This window comes from Myotis lucifugus, unplaced genomic scaffold (genome assembly GCF_000147115.1).
Source record: "Myotis lucifugus unplaced genomic scaffold, Myoluc2.0 scaffold_80, whole genome shotgun sequence".
Taxonomy (NCBI): Eukaryota; Metazoa; Chordata; class Mammalia; order Chiroptera; family Vespertilionidae; genus Myotis; species Myotis lucifugus.
Window position 1 is genome coordinate 479,398 of NW_005871128.1, and position 27,351 is coordinate 506,748.

A 27,351-nucleotide genomic window follows, 5' to 3' on the forward strand; every position below is an offset into this window, starting at 1 on the left:
AAGGGAGTGGTTTTTGACGAGTAGTAAAAACATTCTTTCAAAGTTACACCGAGGCTAATAATACTCCAAGTAAAACAATAAACCGTTGAAGCGAATCAATAGATTTGACAGATGATGAGTTGGAGGCAACCAGGCCAGCAGGGGGAGCATGTTTGGGGTGACCAGGACAGTAGGGGGGGCAGTTAGGGGCAATCAGGCAGGCAGGCAGGTGAGCAGTTAGGAGCCAGTGGTCTCGGATTGTGAGAGCGATGTCCGACTGCTGGTTTAAACCGGCAGTCTAAACCGGCAGTCAGACATCCCCCGAGCGGTCCCAGATTGGAGAGGGTGCAGGCTGGGCTGAGGGGACCCCACCCCTGTGCACAAATTTTGTGCACTGGGCCTCTAGTGATGAGTTTAAGATTATTCATTTCAAAGGACAATTTGAGAATATCTGATAAGGTGGCTCTCCATGATTACACTATTGTGCAGGTACTTTAATCTTAAAACTACAAATGTGTGTCTAAAGAAATGTGTACATTGCCCTAACCGGTTTGGCTCAGTGGATAGAGCGTCGGCCTGCGGACTGAAAGGTCCCAGGTTCGATTCTGGTCAAGGGCATGTACCTTAGTTGTGGGCACATCTTCAGTAGGGGGTGTGCAGGAGGCAGCTGGTCGATGTTTCTCTCTCATCGATGTTTCTAACTCTCTATCCCTCTCCCTTCCTCTCTGTAAAAAATCAATAAAATATATATATTTTTAAAAAGAAATGTGTACATGGATGATAGTTATTACAGTTTATAATAGTAAAATTGGGGACACTTCAAAAATCCAGCAACAGAAGAAAATATCCATTTTTGTGTGAAATATGCATACAATGGAATCTTATGTGTAAATGAATGCCTGAATATATAACTACATGGAAAAAGAAATAAGATAGTAAGGAATTTTGAGTGGTGATGGATATGTTTACGGCCTAGATTGTGGAGATGGTTTTATGGATGTATACTTATTTCCAAATTCACCAGTTGTGTACATTAAATACAGGTTTTTGTATGTCAATCATAATTTGACAAACTGGTTAAATAATAACAAAAAACAAAGCAAGTTCCAAAAGTGTACATTAAGCTTACACAAAATTAGAAGAATTGCACAAAACAACCTCATAGTAGTTGTTACATTTTGAAAATAGTTAAATGTCATTTGAGGCCACGTCGAAGTCGGATGAATAACGTAGCCAAGACTTTTTGTTATATAAATGATTACAAATGAGGCAAGATTTAAAAATTCTGTGTGCATGTTTCTTATAAACTGGTTCTGAAGTATTTTCTTAAGAATAGTTTTTGTACATTTTGAGAAATGCCTACATCTTTGTTATTTCTGTGGGTAGTTTCTCAAGGTAACTGCTTTGAAGGGAACAGGGCTCATCTAGATGTATAAGATGTCCAAGTTCTAGTTTGTATGTTTAAAAACTCAGCCTCCTTTCTTTCTTTCTTTTTTTAATATACAATTTTTATTGATTTCAGTGAGGAAGGGAGACAGAGAGAGATAGAAACATTAATGATGAGAGAGAATCGTTGATTGGATGCCTCTTGCACGCCCAACAATGGGGATCAAGCCCACAACCTGGGCATGTGCCCTGACTGGGAATTGAACCGTGACCTCCTGGTTCATAGGCCAATGCTCAACCACTGAGCCACACTTGCTGGACTCAGCCTCCTTTCTTTATTCCAACATCTTATAATAGATATTTTGATTCCACAAGAGAAAATATGTCAGAGGAGAGCTCATCAAATTATTTGAAGATTTATTTCTTAGAAACATTGAGATACACAGGGATTTCTTTGAAGAGACTTTTCTATGACAATTATATTTGACTAAAAGCCTCAAGGGCGGGGGAAAAAAGGAGACATATGTAATACTCTTTGTAATACTTTAAGCAATAAAACAATAAAAAATAAATAAAAGCCTCACGTAAGAACTATTTCATTTACCACTAGGCACTAGATGAACCGGCCAAAACTGAAAACATCTCCAAGGACAACACATTAGACCCACCTCTGGAGGTAATGACTTCATATTACCCCTGCTTTTGAAGAGCAATCCCAAAACTCATTGCTAACTCAGTACCTGGTTTCAATTCTTCCAGTTTTGTTTCCCTGCACAGCTCAGGCAGCAAACTGAAGAGCTCTGTGCTACCATTGATAAGGTCTTACAGGATTCCTTGTCTATGGTAATGCCTTAGACTAGAATGTGCAATTCAAACATTTGCTTTGCTTCTCTTCATTTACCCCTACTTGAGTATGATGCATCATAGGCTTGTCCTTTTTATTTTCCAGCATTCTTCTGGTTCTCCTTCAAGTTCTCTACAGAAATTGTTGGGTTCTGACACTACCAAAGTATGTATGTGTTTATTATAATTTACTGAACCATGAGAGTTTCTATAGCAGTAATTTTTAAGCTTCAGGTCAAAGCCCAATAGTGAATTGGGAGGTTAATTTAATAGAGAGCAACCAGCATTATTTTGTTAGTCAATAGCACTTTAAAAATAGAATAGTAAGAATGTAAAATATCAGACTCTATTCTAAGTAGTGTCTGTATTATTGAAATTTATTTCAATTTGTTTATATATACAGGTATGCGTGTAAGGGTTGCAAAGTAAAATCTGTTTTTAACTCTGTATGGGATAAGTTCAAACCAACACATTAGATTCTGTTATATGTTGGTATTTGCGGGAGCTATATGGAAGTAACTGCATGTAGAATCTGTTGCCTAATCTCATCTCAAACCCTACCTTCAGTACCTAAGTAATTCACAGCCACTTAGAATTATGGAAGTGGAAAATGGAGTAGACTAAAGTAGCATTAGTCTAAGAGCTTTAACACAAGTATTATTTCTGGAATGTCTTTTCTTTTGAAATGTATCTCATTGTTCTTTGACTCAGAGGGAAAGAAGCATGGATATTTGAGATTCTTATGGCATTACTAAAGCATTAATTGTTCCATTTACATAATTAACTATTTCCTTCTTATAATTGTAGCCAATGTTATTTGTTGGAATAAAATGCTACATTTTTCCAAAATTTTTTGAATGCTTAATACAGACCTACTCATCCAAATTTTAAAATGGTTGTGTTTTTCCTTTATTGATAATTGTTAGTTTTGTGTGTTTTTTGTCAGCCTTATATTCTCTCTTGGAATTAGTATACTTTTTGCATGTTCTTTTTAAAAGTTAGACACTGTGTGTATAAAGTAGGTTTTAAATGTAGAAATTGCTTATAATTAGAAGAGTAATCCTAATTACCAATTGGAACATTATAGACAAATATCCTATATAATAAAAGGGTAATATGCAAATTGACTATGACACACACTGACCACCAAGGGCCAGATGCTCAATGCAGGAGCTGCCCCCTGGTGGTCAGAACACTCCCACAGGGGGAACGCTGCTCAGCCACAAGCTGGGCTCATGGCTGGTAAGCATAGTGGCGGTGGCGGGAGCCTCTCCTGCCTCTGTGGCAGCGCTAAGGATGTCCGACTGCGGCTTAGGATCCCTCTCCACAGGGAGCAGGTCTAAGTCATTAGTCGGACATCCCCTGAGGGCTCCCAGACTGCTAAAGGGCGAAGGCTGAGCTGAGGGGACCCCTCCCTCCCAAGTGCATAAATGTTGTGCACCAGGCCTCTAGTTCATTAATAATGACATAGAAACTTAGTAACCATTAAAAATTCTATTTTAGCATAGAGGACCTACAAATGAATAATTGTAGTTTATGTTTTTATTAAATGTTTAGTTGTATATTTTTTTGTCTTTTAATCTAAAAGTATAAAACTTTGTTTGCTTTGCCAAAGAAATACTATGTAAATTTTAAAATATATTTTAATTAACTATAATGGGAATATGATTTAAATAGTAATATGTGAATAAACATCTTAACTATTGATTTATTTAACAAATATTTAATGCTTATAGTGTTTAAAAACATTATTCTACGTCACTGTTATTAAGGCAATTATTTCATTCAACAAATATTTATTAAGTACCTACTATGGGCCTGGCACTGTGAGGCATTAGGGAGATAATGGTGAACAAGGCAGAGTAACCTAGAGGGGCATACTTTGGATATAGTAATCAGAAAGTGGAATTCAAGTTGAGACCAAAGATGGAAAAAAGCCAACCAAGAAAGATCAGGGAGAATAGTCTTTAGGCAAAGGAGCAGGCATATGCAAATTTCCTGAGCCAGTAAAGCACTTATTGTGTGAAGATGAAGACAAGTGTGATTGCAGCCTAGTGAGCCAGGGGTGAACCATGTAAAATGAGATTGAGAAGGTGGGCTAGGGACAGTGAAGATACCTTAATGCCATGTCATGAAGTTTGGGTTACAAGGAAATGGGAAGACATAAAACTATGGGGGATGTAATATGAAACCACTGAAAAAGATCACAATGGGTGCTGTGAGAAGGCAACTGAGATCAGAGAGGCAGTCAATGAAGTTGTCCTGGATAGGGTCGGTTCATTGCCAGAGAGCAATATGTGGGTATGAGAGAGAGATTTCAGACTTGCTGCAGGTTTGGATGTGAGTGTGAAGGAGAGAAGAACCATGGGTGAGCACCAGGTCTCTTCCTTGAGCATAGATGACTGTGAAGGAGGCACTGTGTGGTGGAGGAAAGAGAGTTGATGTTTGTTTTTGAGGTGACTTTGAGCTATGTTTCAAGAGGGCTTTACACTTACATGTCTGGTGGTAGTAGGAGAGATTTTTAAAAATATATATATATATTTATTGATTTTAGAGAGGAAGGAAGAGGGAGAGAGAGTTAGAAACATCAATGATGAGAGAGAATCACTGATCGGCTGCCTCTTGCATGCCCCCCACTGGAGCTCGAGCCCGCAACCCGGGCATGTGCCCTTGACCGGAATCGAACCTGGGACCCTTCAGTCCGCAGGCCGACGCTCTATCCATCGAGCCAAACTGGCTAGGGCAGTAGGCGAGATTGGGGATGACCAGCACGTGGATGTTGTGAGCTCCCTGTACAGAAAGCCAAGGAACAAAACATTGCAGGTACAATAAAGAAGGTGGAGCAGGAACCTGCAAAGGAGAAAAACAAACCCACTGTATAAAAAATCAGAGCAGTATGGTATCATGAAGCTACAAGAAGAGAGTATTGAAGAGAATGTAATTGCTGTGATTGCTGCCAGAGGCAGAGAAAGCTAAGCCTAGAAAAGTATTTATTAAATTTGACATATATTTTGAAACTATATTGCTATTTCTTATGTGTTGGTGCTCATTCTCATTTTTTTAAATAACTTTTACTAGCATTTATAATCCTTTTGAACCTAAGATTCCATTTTTAGTCTCCTATGAAATAGTGACCTTATATATGTAATTTTAAATTCATGTTTTAATTTTTTATTCCTTTATTTATATATTACTTTAAAACTTTATTTTTATCTTTCTATAAACTCTTTAGTTTTATTTTCTTTAGGACTACATTTCTGGATATCACTTTTGTATTCAATCTGAGATTCTTTTTATCTGAGACCTTAGGCCATTTATAATTACTATTAATACTAATTTCTGCTATCTTATTTTACATTTTCTACTTAAAACATTTTCCTTTTTTGCCTTTCCTGCTTTCCTTTGGATATTTTGACATATACCGGGTTTGAAACTTTTTGAAAATTTTACTTTATATTTTTGTTAGTTTTTGTAGTTACACATAAATTATTAAGGACAATAATTATGTTTATTTTTCTATCATTTTAAAGCTTACATATATTTCCCCCCCAATTAGGTAAGTATTATAGCACTTTCATTTTTCACATTTTTTTAAATTAGGTTACATACTTACACAGAAAAATTTGTTAATATATTTTGGACTTCTATATTTGAATTATTATGCTTATGTTTTATTAATTTCTTCTTTATTTAGATACTTATTTTTTATTTAGATTCTTATTCCTTATAAATTTATAGCTTAATCATGGATTTACTTTTTTTTTCTGGAATTTTGCTGAAAATTATATTCAAGAGGTCTGATTGTGTTGATTCTATAACCTCTATCTCTGAAAAAGCCCGCTCCCTCCTATTCATTTAAACTATAGTTTTGCTGGACATAAAAGTGTAGATCCTCTTTCTTCAATACTTTTTACCCCAGGCTCTTTTACTTCAGTAACGTCCTTGTGAAGTATTTTTTCAGTATAATATTCACTCCTCTTCCATAGAGTGATCATTTACAGAGTGGTACTGTAATCTTTTAGTATTTTATCTTTATCTATAATGTGACTGATTTTTCCTATAATGTGTCTAGGTGTGCATTTTTTTCTTTTATGTATCTGGATTGGTATTCTCTTTGACCTTTCACTTGGGGTCTTTAATTTTTTCTTCCTCTTACATTCAGGATAATGTTTAGCCTTTTTTTTTTCTTCAAATGTTTCTTTCCTGCTGGGGCTTTTATAATACTGATATTGTCACTTTTGCTTCTGTATTCCATATCTTTTAATCTTTAAATATTTTATTCTAATTATTATTTCTTTAATTGTTTTGAGAGGATTCCTAGATCTGATATTCCAGTTAAAAAATTTGTTTATTGTCTATTTTATACTTCAATGCCTATGTAAAATTCTTTTTTGTAGCATATATAGTTCTCTTATTTCAAGTCAGGTTTATTGAGGTATAATTTACTTACTGTAAAACTCATCCTTTCAGTGTATATGACTTCTGACAAAGGATACAGTTATATGACCACCTCCTACATCCAAGATACAAGAAACTTCCATCATACAAGAACGTTCCCTTTTGCTCCTTTGTAGTATCTCTCTTTCTCTCTCTGTACAACTCAAGTGCTGAGTAACCACTGATCTTTTCTCTGTCTCTATACTTTTGCTTTTTCAAATGTCATATAAACAGAATTATACAGTATATAGTCTCTTGAGTTTGACTTTTTATACTTAGTAGAAGCAGCTGAGTCGATTCATTCATATTTTTGCATGCATCAATCATTCATTTATTTCTTTTGCTGAGTAGCTTTCCATTGTGTGGTTGTACTATATATTTACTATTTGCCAATTGATGGACAATTAGGTTATTTCTAATTTGGGAGTGTTACTGATAGAGCTGCTAACAACATTTGCAAATCAGACTTTGTATTTTCATACACTTTCATTTCTCTTGCGTAAAGATCTACAGGTAAAATGGCTGGACCACTGTTTTTCTTTTACAGTATTTTCATTTTTCAGATGTCCTGTAAATTTTCCATGGAAACTCAAATATCTCTGAGTATATCAGCTAGTTTGGCTGTATGTATGCCTGACGCCTGGGGTGGCAGGCACTAAAAGCCTAATTCCTAGCATTTCCTCATTCTGTTTTATTATATTTACTAGAAGCCCAGTGCATGAAATTCGTGCACAGGGGCGGGGTAGGGGGTAGGTCTCTCAGCCCGCCTGCAGCGACACAAGCATTCTGCGCACAGCCTGTCCAGAGGCCCTCTGCAGCAGGGCGTGGAACGCTTGCCTCGTCGCCATGGTAATGAAGCAAGCATTCCTTCAGGCCACTCACGCTGCCTGCTCTCAGTGGCTGCCTTTTAAAGCTGACAAGAGCAAGGGTACTCCAGCAGGGCTGAGAGGACTGGGTGCTGCCATCTTGTGCTATGGACGCCACCATCTTTGTGATGAGTGATGTTTAATTTGCATATTACCCTTTTATTAGATAGGATTTATTTTGTGTGTGGGTGAGTAGGAGGTGCATGTATCTCAGAATATAGAAATTCCATAATATCAGCAATTTTTCACTTGCCACTTCTTCCTTGCCTCAGTGACACTAACCTTTGCCTCCTTGTACCTCTGCTTATGGCATTCCATACTCCTCTTTCCCAATTCCTGTCCCAGTTGTCATTACCCAGGAAGGGATCAGAAAAGGACTCATCAGAGGCTGGCCAGTTGTCCAACCTAAAGTGAGCTGTTTCCTTCTCTTCAGTCAGGCTGAAGGACCACCTTGATGTTATCCCCATGCATTCTTCTTTGCACCATCCCTCAGGTTCACTCCCTTTCACTACCTCTTTGCTCTCCTTATCTCTTATGAATGTGTAAAACAAACACTTGGGCTGTGAAGGGGAGAAGGAAATTGGGTCAATAGTGGGGTCCAGGAAGAATTTTCTGTCTGCCTTTTAAAGCTGACAAGAGCAAGTTGGTATGCTAATGGGTTGATTCAGTACAGTGGGAGGTACTGTTTATACAAAACCAAGGGAGATCTTGATGGATGAAAGACCTTGACAGGGGCAAGGAAACTAGAGCCTAATTCAAATTACTATCCTTTGATAAGAATAAATCAGATTGTGACCCTCCTGTGCTTAAAACTAGCAGTGCCTACACATTTCCCTCAGAATATAAGCCCAAATCCTTACAAGACCCCAGGAGGGCCTCTGGGACCTGACCTCCCAACACTTGCATGATCTATTCTCCAATGTCCCCTTTACCCATTTTCTCCAGTCCTGCTTGCCTCCTTGTTGGACCTTGAAGATGCTGTGCTCCTACCTCAGCACATTTAGCTCTTTTTCAATCAACTATATCACATTTTATAGTTTCTGGTTCCCTGTAAAAATTCCCAAGCTTCACTTTTACCTCAAACAATATGGGTAAGTATGGTGGTTTTTTGGTCTGGTTCTAAGTAAACCAATTTCTAGATTCTTTATGGGTCTTTTTTGGTTTATTATTGCTGCTCATTCTCACTCACCTTGTCTTACCTCTTTATTTTTCTGAATCTGATTGTGTGTTGGATTTTCTACTTGAAAATGTATTCAAGTAGATATCTTCCTATGAGAGTCTTTGCTGTCAGACACAAGGAACTCTAGCAAAAGAGAATTACTTAATTTAATCTAAGGTTTTGAGATGATTTTTTTTCTAAACAATCAGTTTTAGATGCTTTGAGGTCAGGCTGAAGCCTATATGAGATCTGGATCACTCTTACTCCTGGGCCTCAATCTATTTTTGGCTCTGGAGACTCTGACTTTTATCTCGCTACACCTCTGATAATGTCAAATGTTTGGATCATCTCTCAAGCAACTCAACAGTATTTGCAAACACCCGCAAGGCAAAAGCAGATCTCAAATGCCTGACTTCTCTTTTCAGATCCCCAAATTCTCCTGATTTTGCCCCCCAAATTCTTCATTCTTATTAACTCACTGATGTTTTTAATAAAATATTTTCCAGTATTTTGCTCAACTTGGTTATTACCTATTATGACAGGATTGTTCTGAGTTCCTTAGCCAACATTTTCAAAGGTGGAAATTCATATAAGGACTTTACACTTATTTATCTTGCTGGAATGCTTTATATCTAGATACCCACATAGCCAATTTTCTCACCTCCTTCAAATCTTTGCTCAAATGTCACCTTCTCTGGATTGATCATCCTATTTAAAATTGTAAGCCGTCAGTGCTCTTGACTTTCTTAACATTTCAGTGGTCATATACATGTGTGTTTGGCAGAAGCAAAGAAGGTTTCCTTTGGAAAAATGTGCTACCCTAGGCTTCAAATTACTTCTACTCTTCTTTTTTTATTGTGTTTGACACCTCCTAACATATGTTGTAATTTACTTATTTATAATTTTATTGTTTATTTTATCTCCGGCTGAAATGGAAACTCCCAAGGGCAGGACATCTTTGTCTCTTCTATTCATGGCTAAGTCTGAAGTGTGCAGAACAGTTCCTGGCATACAGTAGATACATAATGATATTTGTTGAATTGATAAATGAATTAAATAGCCAATTGCTCTCAGAAAGTGGGAAAATGAGCCTGCAAGAGAAAAATTCATGTTTACCAGGGAGTATTGAATGCCCAATTGAAATTGAATATCACTACTGATATTTATGGTGACATCAATTAGCTGATTGAGAGAGTTTCCCAGTAAGATTTTGTTTCTCAGGTACAAGTTTAGAGAAAATGGATAATGAGGTCCATCCAGATTGTGTGTGTGTGTGTGTGTGTGTGTGTGTGTGTGTGTTGGTGGAGGGATTCAAAAGAGAGAGAGAGGCAAGAGAGATTAAGGTATAAAATGACAATATATGTAAGCTCAGAGGTACTGAAGCTTGAATGGAGTTGGTAAGGGTTAATGATTTTGAAGTCTCAGGAAGCTTTGGGGATATTTGAGAAATGGAGATGGTGTCTAGGAGGTAGAGTTCTGAAAATAGGATGTTAGAAATTGAAATTTTAGAAGTTTCTCATTTTATTTGTTAAGGCAAAGTATAGGAATGGTCCTAGAAATGAATGGTTGAAATGGAGTGGATGAGAATATCTTTGGAGCATGAAGAATTGAGAGTGCAAAGATTTCTACGTGAATTTGAAGTAACAAAATATCATGTAAGGAATTATTATGATTCATGAATAAACATCATCAATAAACTAGGGAAAATTAACCAGAAAGCCGATAGGTAACAGTAATGAAAAGAATAATAAAATGATGTAGTTTAATGAAATGATTTTCAAAGGTACAAAGGATTTTATATAGAAAAGAGGGAGTATTGATTAGAAAGTCTTAATAAGAAAAAATAGGTGAACACTTATCCCAGAGGTTAAATATTTTAAGACTATTTTATTGATTACTTTAGTATTATAATTATTTTTGTTTTCATACAGACACCTACAACTGTTCCGAGATCAGCTGGTCGAGAAACCAAATATGTAAGTCCCTTCATAATTATACATTCTGCTTTTTAAAAGAAATATATTTTATTGATTTTTTTTACAGAGCAGAAGGGAGAGGGATAGAGAGTTAGAAACATCGATGAGAGAGAAACATCGACCAGCTGCCTCCTGTACACCCCCCACTGGGGATGTGCCCACAACCAAAGTACATGACCTTGACCAGATTGAACCTGGGACCCTTGAGTCTGCAGGCCGATGCTCTATCCACTGAGCCAAACCGGTTAGGGCACATTCTGCTTTTTAAATGGGTGCTTACATAGGCTTTGGAGGCAACTCATTTATACAATCATTTAAATTGAATTGGTTGATTTTTTTCAATTGGTATGATTGACTCAGATGTGGAAAATCAGGTTATGTCAGGTAAATTTATTGAGTAAGTTCCTTCTTAAGGGAGGTCTATATTTTGTCTAAGTAAAGCAGAACTTCAACACCTGCTTTCTGTCTTTCTAATATCAAAGCTGACTGTAGATGGCATTCTCATTTCTGTAATGGTTTATTGTGGTTATTATACAATAGTCAACTCATGTAATTGAAACATTGATTTGTTCATTTCCAGTAAGATTGCCAGCTTATTTGATTCAATTAATTATGGGGATACCCTTGATTCAATTAATTATGGGGATCTGGTTCTGAATGTCCTGGATACACACACACACATGGCCTCACCCCATCCCTACTCTTTATTCGCCTAATAATCTATCATTTCTGCTTCTAACCAAACGTGTTAAGTGGAAACAAGGTTGTTTCCTAATAAGTGTTTTGTTTTAAGTTTAATGTAAATCATTAAATTATGTATTTTATTATACACAATATTTGCTAATATGTAGTTTTCATGATCAGAGTAAATAGTTATTAAATTTACATTTTGTGACCTATCCTTTCTGCAATTGGAAAATTTCTGCTTTCATGTAAATCTCTGTAAGGCACATAATAAGATGGGTGAAATTACTGAATTTTATCACATTCAGGAAATGTTTAGAGGACATGTGTAGGAACACTCTTAGAGCATTTTCTAGAAGTTTGCACTGTTATCTTTTTTGTTATTATTGGAAGCCATTTGGAGTAATACTTAAAAGACTGGAGGCATTTAGTAGGCTATACTCAAGTTTATATTTATAGAGTTGCTGCTTGGTAACTGTTTGATGCCGGAAAATCACATAACCTCTTAGTTTTATCATAAATAATATTGGGATACTAATAACCTTATTTGGTTGATGTAAGACTTAGGTTGGATAATGTATGAAAAGCCCTTACAAAAGCTGATACCTCCTCCCACCCCTCCCAACCCTGAGGGTGGTTATTTTGACAGGAATTGGTATAATTCTGGAGGGGTTGCTTCATTCTCCGTAGTTAGTAGTGATTTCAAATTATTCTTTAATCAGTTATCAGCCTTAAAGTCAACATTTGCCCCAAACTTTCTGAGAGCCTTTGAGTTACTTGAAGTTTACACTGAATCATCAAACAGACTTAATATAAACTAGAAAAATAATAAACTCAGATTCAAATAAGATTCTCGACTTTAAATTTGTTTGAGTAAGAAGCTTTGCTTTGGACTTTCTCTTACAATATGACATTTGAATTGTTGTTTGTGACACCTCAGATATGTTCATGTCTTTTGAAAGACTATAAGGGATAATTTTCTGGTGAAAGGTAAAAACCAATTCATTGATGTCACACTTGTAAATATTTGGTTGCAATTATTATGTTTACTAAGTGATGTCTGAATCTGAGAAGTCTATGGACTGTAACATTGCAATACTTACCATCTCTCTTTAAGACTTTGAGGAAAGTAGGCATCTTTCTTTTATACCTGGTTGGGACTCAGTGTGTCACTGACTTTGTAAAGATTCTTAGAGTAGACTCAAGCAGGGATCACACAAGTTAACAACTCCTGCACCACAGAGGAAAAAAGGGAAGACAAATTAGATCCAGAAAAAAAATTGTTTTCCTTGAGAATATCCTGAACAGATTAGCACAGACTATTCAAAATCCCTATTTCTGGGTGCTCTTTAAAAATATAATATATAGTCTATAAATCATGACTACTAAAAACTCATCAGTATTTTCATAAAAAATATTGGGATACTAAAAACCTTATTTGGTTGATGTAAGGCTTAGATTGGTTAATGTATGAAAAGCCCTTAATGTGACACACAGGAATCACTTAATAATAGCACCAATACTCATTTGTCCAAATTTTTTCATTGATTTGACCAATATTTATTGTGTGTCTGCCACACTGAAGAGTCACTGGGATGAGAGATGAACAAGGGCCCCATTCCTAAAACATACAATGAGGAAGACATTAAACAATTAAATGAGCAAGATACTTTCTTATAGAAATTAGAGGAGAGCTAGCCAGAGAACCGGTCAATGTTAGAGCAAACTTATAAAGTTGCTAATTTTCAATGTATCAGTATGTCCATTGGATTTCCAGATTTCCTTGGATGATTATAAAATAGTTTAACTAGATAATGATAAAATGTATGGCTAATTCCTAATTTGGGGGCCTTTGGTGAAAGGCAGTCTTTTCTCCATTAAGAGAAGACAAGAAAGCCAATGCAAGAAAATTAGTTTCCTTTTTTTATTATTTCTTGTACACATTGTTCCATGTCCCATAGTGTTTTCTAGGATGACCCAGAAGCATTAAAAGCACCATCAAGTCAGAAAAATTAAAGTCAAAGGTTTCTCTAATTCATGGTATACTTGACCCTTGTTATTTTAAAATACAGTTGACCCTTGAACAACACACGTTTGAACGTGCAGGTCTACTGATATTTCAGTAAACAGTACAAGTGTAGTTTCTCTGCCTTATGATTTTTAAAATAACATTTTCTTATCTCTGATTTACTTTGTTGTAAGAATACAATATATAATACATATAATATATGAAATTATGTGTTAATTGACTGCTTAAGTTGTCTGAAAGGGTTCCAGTCAACAGTAAGCTATTACTCATTAAGTTTGGGAGGAGTCAAAAATTATATTTGGGTTTTTGGCTGTGTAGGAGGTCAGCATCCTTAAGTTCCACATTGTTCAAGGGTCAACTGTGATTTAATTGAGGTTATCTTAAGTGTAATAGAAATTAAACTAGGCTAATGACATATTGAATGGTTTCCATTGGTCACTTTGTGGGATTGATTATACTATCATCAACATTTCACTGGATTATTATTAACAGGTGCCAAATTCAACAATAATAATAACTAATATTTTAAATCTTACCTTTCGTAGAAGTTTAACTATCTCATTTAACCTTTCATTAATCCTATGAGGTGGATATTGTTATTACAAAATCTCCATTTTACAGAGGAAGGAATCAAGTGTCAGAAGTCACAATAGGCAAAACCAACCCAGGTCTTCCACATGTCAAAGCCTTTGACATTAATACGCATGTAAACCTACAGAAGCTGGGAATAGTGTGTCTGCCTTAAATATTTTATCCACAAGTATTTATGTCTGGGTTTAAGTTCTTCATGCCCAATAACCGTTAGTCAAACTTTGAATAAATAATGTCATATTTGGTGATAGTTGATTATAATACTTTACTAAATTTCTAGTGTTTTAAATCACTTGCTTATATGTAAAATAACTCATAATTTATCAGGTAATTTATGAGTGATTATTTCTCATGAGAGTCATTTTTAAAGAGTTTCTTTCCCTCTATGTAAAGGAATGAATTTTCTATTTAAATTTATACTTCATTCTGTTTTAATTCTATCATCTTTGGAGGTGAATATCATTTTTTTTTGCATTACACTTACCTTTGTAAATGTTTATTTATTTGTTAACTAATACCAGTTTAAATTCATTTCATTCATATAATTCAAAATCATAGTATACTCTTAATAAAGAGCAACCTCAGAAAATAGGGCAAGTATTTGGACCTATTACTAATTTATAAAAAAAACCCTTAGTTGAAATCACATTCTATTGATAACAGCTTATATTATAAACTGTCTACACTTCACGGATTACTTTTTAATGTCAGAGAAATAACAGAATATTGAATATTATATAGTGTGCAGGTAAGATCTCATTTTAATGAGCTTGAGGGACAGAAAATGTCATTACAATTTCATACATACTGCTTTCAAAATATCACAATATATTAAAAAGTGTCAAACTTTATTAAAAATATTCCCCACTATATATACAGATATTCATATAAAGGTCATCGTCTCCAATTTAGCCAGCTCACAAACTCCCCTTGTTGCTGTACTTGGAAATGTTGCTAGGCTGGAGCGTTTTAGAGGTGATGTGCACTAATGTAGTATTGGATTTCAGGCTGAGGTGACTCACTTAAATCTAATCCACTTAAATCCAGACGTGGGTTCAAATATGCTTCCATAGGATGTAAGCAGAGATTAGATGAGTTACTGGAATAGTTATAAACAATTTAAGCAAGACATTACACTCTACTGATCCGTCTTATTTCATTCCTTTATGTTTAGAAATATTTCTATGGTATGTGCATGTGAAAGGGGATGAGGAGGAAATGGAAGATAATTATCTGGGTTCTACTAGTGAGGAGGGAAAGAAAGGATTTAATGAGGCAAGTTTTATGCCTTGTATTCTTCTCATCATCACTTCAGACTTCTTCAAGCATGACGGTGCCATAATGTAGGCTATAGAATATAGCTCATGGGATTTTGTTTCACAGAGCGCCATTCTTACACTCCTCTCTAACGCTGTCCTTCACAGGCAGTATTCACAGGAATAGATATGAGTGACTAAAAACTTAGGGTTGTTCAAATCCATTTCTTTGAGTTCATTTTTAGGTACTTCAAGTTGCTTCTCTACCTTAGTTTAGTTGACTGATAGGCAGTTGTTCCTATATAGTAGCCTCCTCCCTGCACTCACGGCTCCAAGCTCAACTCACCAAACAATATCCCCTCACTTTTTGAAAAATAATTGCTACAATTTTGATAGCATAACTATAGCTACAACACTTAACAAACATAATTAATCTGTATTAGGCAAGCAAAGGGGGACTTCTCAAAAGGTCTAACATGATTGGGTTGGTTGAAAGAGTGGCTTATATTCATAATGATACACATAAGCCAATATTTTTTCTTCGGTAAAGGACCTACAGTGGCTTTATAGATATTTACTCCACCCCAAGGTTCACATTGAACTCTGTCCTTACTCTGGGAAGTTTTTTGTAATACTGATATGAAGTCTGTTATATTAGATGAAATAAAAATGTACTGGGGCTATCTAAAGTCTTTAATTATTATGTCATGATCCCCAGTGAAGGAATTTCGGGGACTTCTGGGGACTGGATACAAAGTTATTTGGGTTTTCCCTAATTTAATTAATAAGTTTACTTGAAAATTTTATCTTTTTCCTCTAATAGTTTGATATTCTTTAACATAATTTACTGATAAATGTTAGTAAAATAGTTAACTTGTGCAAATAGTTTATTTTAAATGTGTAACCTCTTCTTTCCTTTAATACAGAGATACAAATTTAACTTCTGTTTTAGTCAAGATGCATTTAATTCAGCATATTTCACAGTAGATATTATTTAACTTAGGAAATTCATAGAGAATTCCCTCACTATTGCAACAATGTAAAATTAACTAAAGGGAAAAAACTAAGATTTCAAAAGAAATAATTATTACTCATATGTGCAAAATGAAACTAGGTGAACAGAAAAAACACTGGTGCCAGAGGAAATAGGATTTTTCCACAGTATCACGGGAAATGCATTTCAGGGCTACACACATAGGAGGATTTGAGGTGTAGTAACAAGATTTATTAGAGCGAAAACAAAGGACTACCTCCAGGTACACCATGCCCAATGCCTCATCGACAGCCCGGCATTTAGTAAGGGGTACGCCTCTGAAAACAGGAGAAAAAAACAAAGTTTAGTGATCAGAGCAAACTATAAACCCGTTTCTGAGTCTGTAAGGCTGAGTTGAGAAGGATTTTAGGTGCAAGGCTTTTGCTGGAATGAAAGCAAGCAGCTACAATCTGATAGATCCGCCTTGGCTGCATTTTGAACATCCCTGGTGATGTCATCAGGCGATCAGGTTAATCCTATATGGCGGACACAGCCTTAGAAAAAAGTTCCCAGTAATTCCAAGACAAAGGGTGGGAGAAAAAGGAGACATTAGTTTGGAGGGTTGAAGAAAACTAGGAGAATTCAGGATTCAGTTCAGTTTACAGGTGACAAATAAAACTTTGAAGACCTTTAATTGAATCGGAGTGTAATATCCACAACTGGGCATTATGATTTTTTTATTGAAACACAATTTCTCCCCTGGAAATCATCCTCATTTTTATTAAAGAGCCAAATTAACGCCAATTTATTTAGTATATTACTAGGTGTACCAGTTAATAATGCAGATTTTTTTCAATAGATGGAGTTACACATACACTGAGTGGCCAGATTATTATGACCACCCCATCAGTACTTCATTGACACTTCCAAAAATACTGAATATTGAAAACTTCCTAAGCAAATACTCTCAAGGTTTTATTATTATTATTATTTGCATAACTAATTCACTTCATTGTACTGATGGGGTGGTCATAATAATCTGGCTACTCAGTGTATGTTGATATATATGCTATTTGATATGTATGCTATTTTGTTGTATTGACAACAAGCTTCAAAACTTCATGTCAAATTTGCTGAAGGTGTTAACATCATAGATATTTTTACGATTAAAAATGTCAAATACGTGCCAAAAAAGAGCATTTGTGGGAAGTTTTAATTCATTATTTTATTTTGAAGAAAAGTGCTGCTGAAAGTTATCGTATACTTCAGGAAGCTTATGGTGAACACACTCCATCTCAAGATACTTGTGAACGCTGGTTTAGACGCTTTAAAAGTGATGATTTCAATGTTAAGGACAAAGAATATCCAGGTCAATTTAAACCACGCTTTGATCGTAAAATGACCAGAATGGGCCAGAAGACATGACAAAGTAATTTTGCTTCATGATGACGCACCATCACACACTTCAAAACCAGTTAAAGACACGTTAAAAGATCTTGCCTGGGAAATATTAACCCACCTGCCCTATTCACCAGACCTTGCCCCTTCAGATTACTACTTCGTCTGATCGATGGCACACGCACTTTCTGAGCAGCACTTCAAAATGTACGAAGAAGTGGAAAATTGGGTCTCTGAATGGTTTGCTTCAAAACGAGAAAATTTCTATTGGGACGGTATCCACAAATTACGTGAAAGATGGGGGAAATGTGTAGCTAGCGATGGACATTACTTTGAATAAAGCACTTTTGATGTTTCTCTTGAAATTATCGTGTTTTCTTTGATTACAAAATCCACATTATTAACCGGTACGCCTAGTAAGTCCAGTTTCAATTCGTCCTGGTTATTGCATAAACGCAGTGAGAACAGCAATTGATCACATAGGCTCTTTTAAATCTGCTTTCTGGAATATCGTAAGGAGTCTCCAGAATGAGCTTTAATTAGCCTCTTAGGGCAGTGAAGCCAAGCCACACCGTTGCTATCAGGTTTGCCTACTATACCTATAGGTTTCCTGGGATGCCTCTAACTGGCCAAACCTCTCATTGCACAGTTTATATTGGGGCTAGACCTGTTGCAAAAGAAGATTAGGGACTGAGGGTGAAGTTTCGAGTATGCACCCCAAAAGGGATCTCTCTAGGCACTGTGGATGGAGGTGGTATTGCCCATTGTCTTCAGGGAGAGAGATTTCCTTCCTTGTAAAAGAGCATGAGTGTCCTCAACACTCCCAAGCCCTGCAACACACAACCAAAACCCCAGGATGATATGCTACCCGTTTCTGGCCTTGGTGTCTCGAGACCCATGGCTTGCCCCGCCTCCGACAGAGGTGAAGGCCTTCCCGGAGATTGTAATATGGTTTCTGTCTGGGTTGGAGTTACCCCATCTTCTGAGGGCAGCCTTACCAATAGTCACAGTGATGATCAAGTATTGCTTAGTTGGATTCACCCTGCTCAGTCAGGTGGCTTTAGCTCTACATGGACTATAAGTATGGCCCGTTTCCTCAAGCGAGGCTTCTCTGCTTGATGGCCTTTAGCCTGATCTGGCCTTACCTGAGGTCCCACCCTCATGTCTGTCTGTGTGAGGGGTGCCTAGTACCTCCACTGCCTTGGGTAGAAACTTGTCCTATAACTGGCCTTTAATAGTCAGGCTGCTGACCTATTTCCCTGCCTTTCACAGTCCCAGCAGCCCTGGTTCTTCAAGGGCCCTAGTAGGCAGATGGCAGCCACCCTTAGAAGGGAAGGGGGGTTCCTGTTATGTCATCACCAAGGCTCTCATGGAAAATTGGTTTTAAAAACCAAAGGACCCAGGAGGGACTAGAGAAGATCCCTGGTGTCCTACGGATATGGCCCTAGTTGGGCCAGACAGAAAAGACAGCATCTCTGGCCCTAGTGGTGAATCTTGTCAGCCTTCTCTACGATCATAAATTGCTGGATATCCCTGTGTCTGAGAGCATAGGAGTTGTTGGAAAGATTAACAAACGTTCATTCAGTCTTAAGATTAGTTTCCTCTTGTGGAAGTTCTTTTAAAATTATTTTCCCAAATTGTTTAATATAAACCTCCCCATTTTTGTAACTGCTTGCAAGTAAAGGCTTTCTATTTATTGTATACCAGCAGGAGAATTAATTTTGGCCTTGGATGCACAATTTCCCATGTTTAACTGCTCAGTTCAGGGAACTTGGCAACCTGGGCTACAGAGGAGCAGCAGCAGTTGTAACAGGATCAGGGAACATGGCAATGAGCTGTGGGCCCCAGGTGCTCCCACTGGGTGCTGGACTGGCAGCAGCCCCCATTGCATAGGGGCCCAGGCTGCAGGTGAGCCACAGAGCCACGGGAATGCTGTCTGGCCTTGGGGCCATGGAGAGGGAGCAGAGGGAAGGAGGGGAGTTTCTGATTTGGAGCTGGAATGAGCAGGCAGTAAAGCAGCAGGGGTGAGGATGAAACAGAGTCTGAGAGTATACACCCAGCAGCAGAAGGAGGACAGATGAATGAAGAAAAGACTTCTGAGGACAAGGGAGGTGAGGTCCCAGCTCTCTTTGCATAAACCACAGCTCTTCCTTGTCCCTTCACGGTGTACAGTCATCACTGTCCTTGGAAAACAGCATGCGTGTGGTGTCTAGGATGGCGTTGCTGAAAAGTTGGTATTCTTGTATCCTAGAGGTGCCAAATTTGACATGAAGGTGGAAAAGGCATGGTTCAAAAATGAGAAGGAGAATTTTAGCAACTATAGGTCTGATGAGAGGTAAGAACCGGGTGACAGAGGGTGGGACTAACTCTACAGTGTCCTAGATTAAGTTGGAGGAAGGGCATCCCTGGACGAAGGTGGGTCACACTTTTTTGAAGCCCTTGTTTATCATACTCAATTCAAATTAGGCTAAGGCTCTTCTAAGCTCTTCTTGAAGCAGGCCTTTTCTCTCTGCACTTCTTAGGCAGGAAAGGGAAATCAGCCAATCTGTTGCCAGAGGAAATAGAATTCTTCCACAGTGTCACAGAAAATGCATTTCAGGGATACATGCATAGGAGGATGTGAGGTGTAGTGGCAAGATTTATTGGAGCAAAAACAAAGAAAGGGCCTAGGCAACATCTCATTCACACTCAGCCCCATCTCACTGTGGAAGAAGTCCAGCTTCTGGGGCCCCAGGACCGTACTTGTCCCCACCAAGCCCAGGATAAGGGCCAGGACCCAGCGCTCCCATGCCGTTAACCTGGCATTCAAGGCTCCAATAGTCCAGCACCATCTCTGCTCCTGCCAGCCCGTGATCGGCGCTGTGCTTCATCCGCATACATAGCTGCTGAAGAGAGAGAGTGAGAAAAAGGGTGCCACTGAGACAGAACTTGGTTAAACTTTGATTGCATATCTTTGGGCTTGGGAGGGAGGAGGCTTTCTGTCAAACTATCTAGTCTCTTTCCTGGATCTTCCCAGGGCTATGCTGGTACCCCCCCACCCCCCATCCAATTCCTTTCTGACATCTTTGGGGGGTTTCTTGCCCTTATCCTAATCCAATCTTTTCCCCAGGCTTTTTTCCTCACCTTTATGGTTGCCATTTTTGCTCCTACTGTGCAGGCCTCATAGTAAAAGGACCTCCCGCAGTGCCATCTTGGCTTCTACTGCCCATGCCTCAACAGAGGAATTTCCCCCTCACTATTTATCCCTCCCTGCTTAATGGGGGGGGCAGCAGGGGAGGAGCCCATTGCTCCCTGAGGAGATTGGAAAGCTGGTCTTTCCTGCCTATTTAAGGATTGGAGTGTGTTTGGTGGAGGATGTGGCTCTTTTCTGGAGTGTCTGTGAAGCTGCACCTTCCTAATTAATCCACTTAGATGTCTGGCTCCCTCTGTTTTTATTAATATCTAACTAGCTGCCTACTGTAAGAACATGGTAATGTACACTCTGTAGGGCGTTTTCTGCAGCAATGACTAATCAGTGCACACTCACCTGGTCTACAGCAATTAGAGACAGGGGCACTTAGCCAAGGCAGCCTGCCGCCAGGTATGGCGGCGAGCAGTGACAGTCCTGAAGAATGGCATGACACAAAAAACAAAAAGCAAACAAGGACCGCAGGTGCCTCATCATTATGTTTGGTGATTCACATGCCTCTACAGTGTACTTGGCAATATTGTAAGAACCACCAAGTTTTCAATGTTCTCAGTATGTTTCAGCTCTCAGAATGGAAAAGCCATACTGACACATTTATAATAAATCCTGACAAATGTTTGCCATTTTAAAAAGAATAGAAATATTTAGGAACACAACTTTATTATATTTTAGCTAAGTATATTTATAATTATGCACCTGTATGTTGACTGTTTCCCATGAAAGGTGAAGGCTTAGCTGATGTGGGAGCTCAGCCTCCCGTTTAAATGCAGCAATGCTTGTTAAAATATAACTGTTAAAATATGCCTACGTAAGCCAACCTAAAAGAAAGGTAAACCTCCGAGTGCCAGAAATGAAGGGGAGCTCCAGGCAAAAGTATCACAGAAAAGAAAAAGCTAAAGCGTGATGGGACATAGGTACCTCAGAACCTAGGTGCTAGCAGGCAGGAGTTTAGATTTTAACTTTCACTACATAACAAGTCTAAGAACTGTAAAATAATTCTTTGTGTACATCTGTGATGGCAGAAATCATACCCCGGCGGGAAGCGACAAACCAAATGCACTTGGAGATTCCGAAAAGGACTATTTATTGGCACCAATGCTGGCTCAGCAGGGGCCTCTCCAGAGGCTGAGCTCCGAGCAAAGCCGGGTTTGGCCTTATATATCTCCCTAGGCTCTATGTCTCCCACATATGGTATATATACACATTCTAGACATTCTTTCTATGATACATGCTAAGCTTCCAGGTATTTCACCGGCCTTCCACACCCATTGCATTCATGCTGAAGGCTTGTTGCCTAGGCTACAGAAGGAGGATTGGGTTCCTTATTTGCTCCTAGAGCAGTGATGGCAAACCTTTTGAGCTCGGTATGTCAGCATTTTGAAAAACCCTAACTTAACTCTTGCGTGACACATATAGAAATTTTTTGATATTTGCAACCATAGTAAAAAAAGATTTATATTTTTGATATTTATTTTATATATTTAAATGCAATTTAACAAAGAAAAATCAACCAAAAAAATGAGTTCGCGTGTCAGAGGTGTCACAGGTTCGCCATCACGGTCCTAGGGGAAAGTTCCTGGACCGCAGGCAGGGAGTGCTGCGCACATGCGGGCAGACCTCCCCTGCTTCTCACTGTCAATTTGCCCCAAGAAGCCAGCGAGATTACAGGGGCTGAGGCGTAGTTATGGTGGTGCAAGCAGAGAGGGGGTTTGCCATCTCACATCCAGGAGTCTAGAAGTCGATGTTGGATATAAAAAAGAAACAGAACAAAGATAAATCCATCTATTGTCTTTACCTTATACTCTTGGGTAGTAAAATAGATATCCATAAGAAATAGGTCCTAAGTCTGTGAAATTTAAGATGTGGTGATATGTCACCCTTGATATTTAGAAATATCATGGTGATAAAATAAAATGGAAACAGATCCAGAGCCAGTAAAATTCAACAAGGGTGAATTTGAAATATATTGTAGAGATAGTTTTCCAACTCAGGGTTTCTCAGACACCTTCAGAACTCATCACCAGTTACCCTGACTAAAGATAAACTTTAAAAAAGCCATAAAATGAGTATAGATTATCATGGGGGAGAGGCATGAGAGAGAGAGAGAGAGAGTCAGCAGATATAAGAAATAGCAATGCGGGGATGGCTATATAAAAATCTGGAAAGAATTAACAAATGTATTAAAACCGTTAGGAGTTATAGTTGTCATAAAACATATTTGAAAAAGAACTAAATAGAACTTCTGCTAGTTAAAAATAAATTCATTAAATAAAAGTTCAATTGTGTTAAACATACTAGTATACAGTTGAAGAAAAATTCATTAACTGTTGATATTATATATGGAAAACCTCCAGAATGCAGCATAATGATATAAAAAAATATGAAAGGGAATCTTATAAAAATGGATGCTGGATTGAGAAGATCCAACATATATTTTATAGAAGCTCCACAAGATGAGATTAGATATAATCGGAGAAAGGTAATAATTGAAGAGGTATTCATAGAGGATTTTCCAGAATTGAAGAAAAATATGCACGCTCAAAATGAATAAACCAAGTTCCCCAAAAAGATACATAAAAATAAACTCACCCGTGGACACATCATAGTGAAATTACAGAATGTCAGAGAGAAAAATCTGAAATGCTAAACAAATGTGAAGACAGCTGATCTGCCAAGTCATGACATTTCGATTGACAGCAGTAACAGAAGCCAGAGCCAGTGGGATAGTACCATGAAGATGCTGCGGGACAATGACTATTACCCTAGAATTCGATGTCCAGTGGAACTCCCATTCAAGAATGAGAACAAAATAAAAATATTTTCAAAGTCCAAGACAGTAAGGCCTGAAAAAACTACCAAAGAATTTACTTCAGTAAGAAAGAAACTAAATCCACACTAGAGTGAAATGCATAAACAAAGGATAAGGAAATAATAATGACCTCCTCTTTAACTGAAAACAACTAAAAACCAAATCACTTTATTTCACAAATTATGAAAACTCTGGGGTTACTTTTATATAAAGATACTTAAAGAAAAATAAGTTTTTGTTTCAATTTGCATAAGTATATATGAATATACAACAATGCTGCTATATTTAAGTAATGTGGAGTATGCAGAGAATGAAATATTATGTGATCTTGAAGAATTTTTTTTAAACCTCAACCAAGGACATGCTTAGAGAGGGAGGGAAGGAGAGAGAGAGAGAGAGAGAGAGAGAGAGAGAGAGAGAAAGAGAGAGAGAGAGAGAGAGAGAGTGAGAGAGAGAGAGAGAGAGAAAAGAAACATCAATGCTAGAGAGAAACATTTTGTCTTTTGTGTACTCCTCAACTGGGGATCAAACGCACAACTCAGGTATATGTCCTGCCCAGGAATCAAACTGGCAACCTTTTGGTGCACAGGATGATGAGCCACTCCAGCCAGCACCTTGAAGAATTTTTGATGTCTTGTGATAGTGCTTAGGTTAAGATGTTCAGGGAAATCAACATATAAAACATCATATTCATTATTATGTGAGCTGAATAAAAACACACAGGAAAAATATTTTAAGACAATGTACCAAAAATGCATTTTTTGGTGGCAGAATAATATCTTTCTTTAAATTTTGTACTTTTTCAAAATCTTACAATGGATATATCTATTACTTTAATAGTAAAAGAACTTCAAAATACTTAGTAACATAGATATATTATTTTAGTAAGTTATAAATTTTGCTAAATAAATGCCATGTTTATATTTTGCAGGCAAACCTCTCTTCACCATCATCTACAGTATCTGAGAGTCAGCTGGTACGTATCCTCTTACTAAGTCATAGACCTAGTTTAGAAAATTCTGACCCTTCAAGACAACTTTATTTGAGCAAAAGTGAGCTGAGAATATGTTGACTTCTTATAAGTTTATTTGCTTACTTTTCTAATAGAAGCTTTAGTAATGCTCCATGAAGGTTGTTTTGCAAGCTGCACACATACACAAACCCAGACACAGACCCTATTTGCCAGTAGCTTGCATTTAGTAGTGATGTTAGAATAGAATTGGTGAGGATCAGAAGCAAGCTGTTGGAATTTAGAAAAGGAGAGAACTCATGTCCTGATGGGAGAGATCAGAAGAGGGTTCAAAGAAAAGGTCATGTTAGATAATGCAGGGTAGGCTCTGGACTTGAGGAAATGAGACTGGACTAGACCAGTGATGAGCAGTAGAAATATGGTGAAAATCATAATGCAGGCCACATATGTAATATAAAATTTTTTAGCAGCCACATTTAAAAAGAAACAGATCATATTCAATATTATATTATTACTAGAGGCCTGGTGCATGAAATTTGTGCATGGGGGGTGTCCCTCAGCCTGGCCTGCACTCTCTCCAATCTGGAACCCCTCAGACATCCCTCTCACAATCTGGGACTGCTGGCTCCTAACCACTCACCTGCCAGCCTGCCTGCCTGCCTGATTGCCCCTAACCTCTTCTGCCTGCCACCCTGATTGCCCCCAACTTCCCTTCCCTGCAGGTCTGATCGCCCACAACTGCCCTCCCCTGCCGCGACCCGCCTCCTTTGGCAGGCCCCGCCTCTGCTGTGCACATGGCCATCTTGTGATGGCCATCTTGTGACAACATTAGGGCATGATGCGTGAGGGCGTGATGACCACCCTAGGCTATTATTAGTATAGACTAGAGGCCCGATGCATGAAATTCATGCAAGAGTAGGCCTTTGCAGCCGCAGCGGCTGCCTCCATCCTTCCGCTGCAGCCCTGGCTTTGTCCAGAAGGATGTCTGGTCTAATTAGCATATTATGCTTTTATTATTATAGATATGTTCAATTATATTATTATTATGTATTATCTATATATAAAAAAGCCTAAGCAACCAAATGACAGAACAACCGGTCGATCATTCACTATGATGCGCACTGACCACAGGGAGCAGATGCTCAATGCAGGAACTGCCCCCTGGTGGTCAGTGTGTTCCCACACTGGGAGTGCTGCTCAACTGACCATTGGGTGCCAGATGCCGGGCTCACAGCTGGCAAGCGCTGTGGCAGCACGAGCCTCTCCTGAGTGGCAGCGACCTTGTCAGGTGCCCAGCCTGGGTTTGGGATCCTCCCTAGCCGCCTGCTACTTCTGACACTACTACATACCCAAGGGTCCCAGATTGTGAGAGGGTGCAGGCCAGGCTGAGGGACCCCACTGGTGCATGAATCCGTGCACCAGGCCTCTAGTGTATAATATTCTATAACAGTGTATTATATATTATATTCAACAATGCGTTTTACTTAATTATAAATATTTTAACATATAATCAATATAAAATTGAAATGTTTTACATTACCTTTTTGGGACACTGTCTTTGAATCCTGTTGTGCATTTAACTTTTTCAGTCCATCTCAATTCAGACTAGTCACATTTCAAGGGTTCAACACAAGGACTAGTGACTGCTGTGTTCGGGGCACATATTGAGACTCTAGAATCTGTTATTTATAGATAAATATTTGATTAAATAGGAGAATTATGTTTTCTTAGTAAATTGAAACTATAAAATAAGTTGACTATTAATAAATATTTTTTTATAATTTTAATTGTTTATAACTATAAATTCCTGAACAGTAGGCACCTTCAGGAAGATTAATAAAAATTTCTAGAAAATAAGTTTAAGACATTAAGAATACAAAATCACTGCTTAATACTGATTTTCCCCCTTAAAAAAAATTGTTTTAGTGTCCTACATCCATGGCCATCAAGTCATCTTGTTATCATGTCACAATGACAACAATATTTTTATTTTGCCTAAAAAAATCATAAAAGGGTATTTTTAACTCTTAAAGTAGCCTATTCAATCAAACTGCTGGCTATGGTGATATATATATATATATATCTCCTATATAATAAAAGCCTAATATGCTAAGTATCTGGTCGACAGATCGGCCGTTCAACCAATCAAAGCATAATATGCTAATGATATGCTAAGGCCACTCAATTGCTCACTATGATGTGCACTGACCACCAGGGGCCAGACAGTTGACTGATCAACCAGTTGCTATGACATGCACTGCCCACCCAGGGGTAGATGCTCCGACCACTAAGTTAGCTTGCTACTGAGGTCCAGCTGATTGGGACTGAGTGAGACAGGCTGGGAATGCCCTGGAGTCCTCCTGTGGTCCCTCCCCAGCTGGCCAACTTCCTGCATCCCTCCCCAGCCACGATCGTACACTGGTGGGGTTCCTTGGCCTGGCCTATGCCCTCTTGCAATCTGGGACCTTTCGGGGGATGTCAAAGAGCTGATTCAGCCCAATCCCACAGGCCTCCCCCACGGCCCTGATCAGTCCTGATTGTCGGCCAGGCCAAGGGACCCCACCCATGCATAAATTTGTGCACTGGGCCTCTAGTGTGTGTGTACATACACACACACACACACACACACACACACACTAGAAGTCTAGTGCATGAAAATTCATGCATGGGGGGGGGTGTCCCTCAGCCCAGCCTGCACCCTCTGGCAGCCCGGGTACCCTCAGGAGATGTCTACCTGCCAGCTTAGGCCCACTCCCTAGGGTATCAGGCCTAAGCTGGCAGTCAGACATCCCTCTGGCAGCCTAGGAG

At 38.3% G+C, this 27,351-nt stretch overlaps 1 protein-coding gene across 1 annotated transcript in view; it reads left to right on the plus strand.

The window, feature by feature from the left end:
• The window catches only part of MLIP (muscular LMNA interacting protein), a 178,879-nt gene that overhangs the window by 94,836 nt on the left and 56,692 nt on the right, over positions 1 to 27,351 (plus strand). Inside the window, exons 8-12 of the mRNA XM_023755584.1 lie at positions 1,976 to 2,041; positions 2,125 to 2,208; positions 2,315 to 2,374; positions 10,602 to 10,646; positions 24,505 to 24,549. Coding sequence (XP_023611352.1) covers positions 1,976 to 2,041; positions 2,125 to 2,208; positions 2,315 to 2,374; positions 10,602 to 10,646; positions 24,505 to 24,549 — 300 coding nt within the window. The remainder of the gene's footprint in view (positions 1 to 1,975; positions 2,042 to 2,124; positions 2,209 to 2,314; positions 2,375 to 10,601; positions 10,647 to 24,504; positions 24,550 to 27,351) is intronic.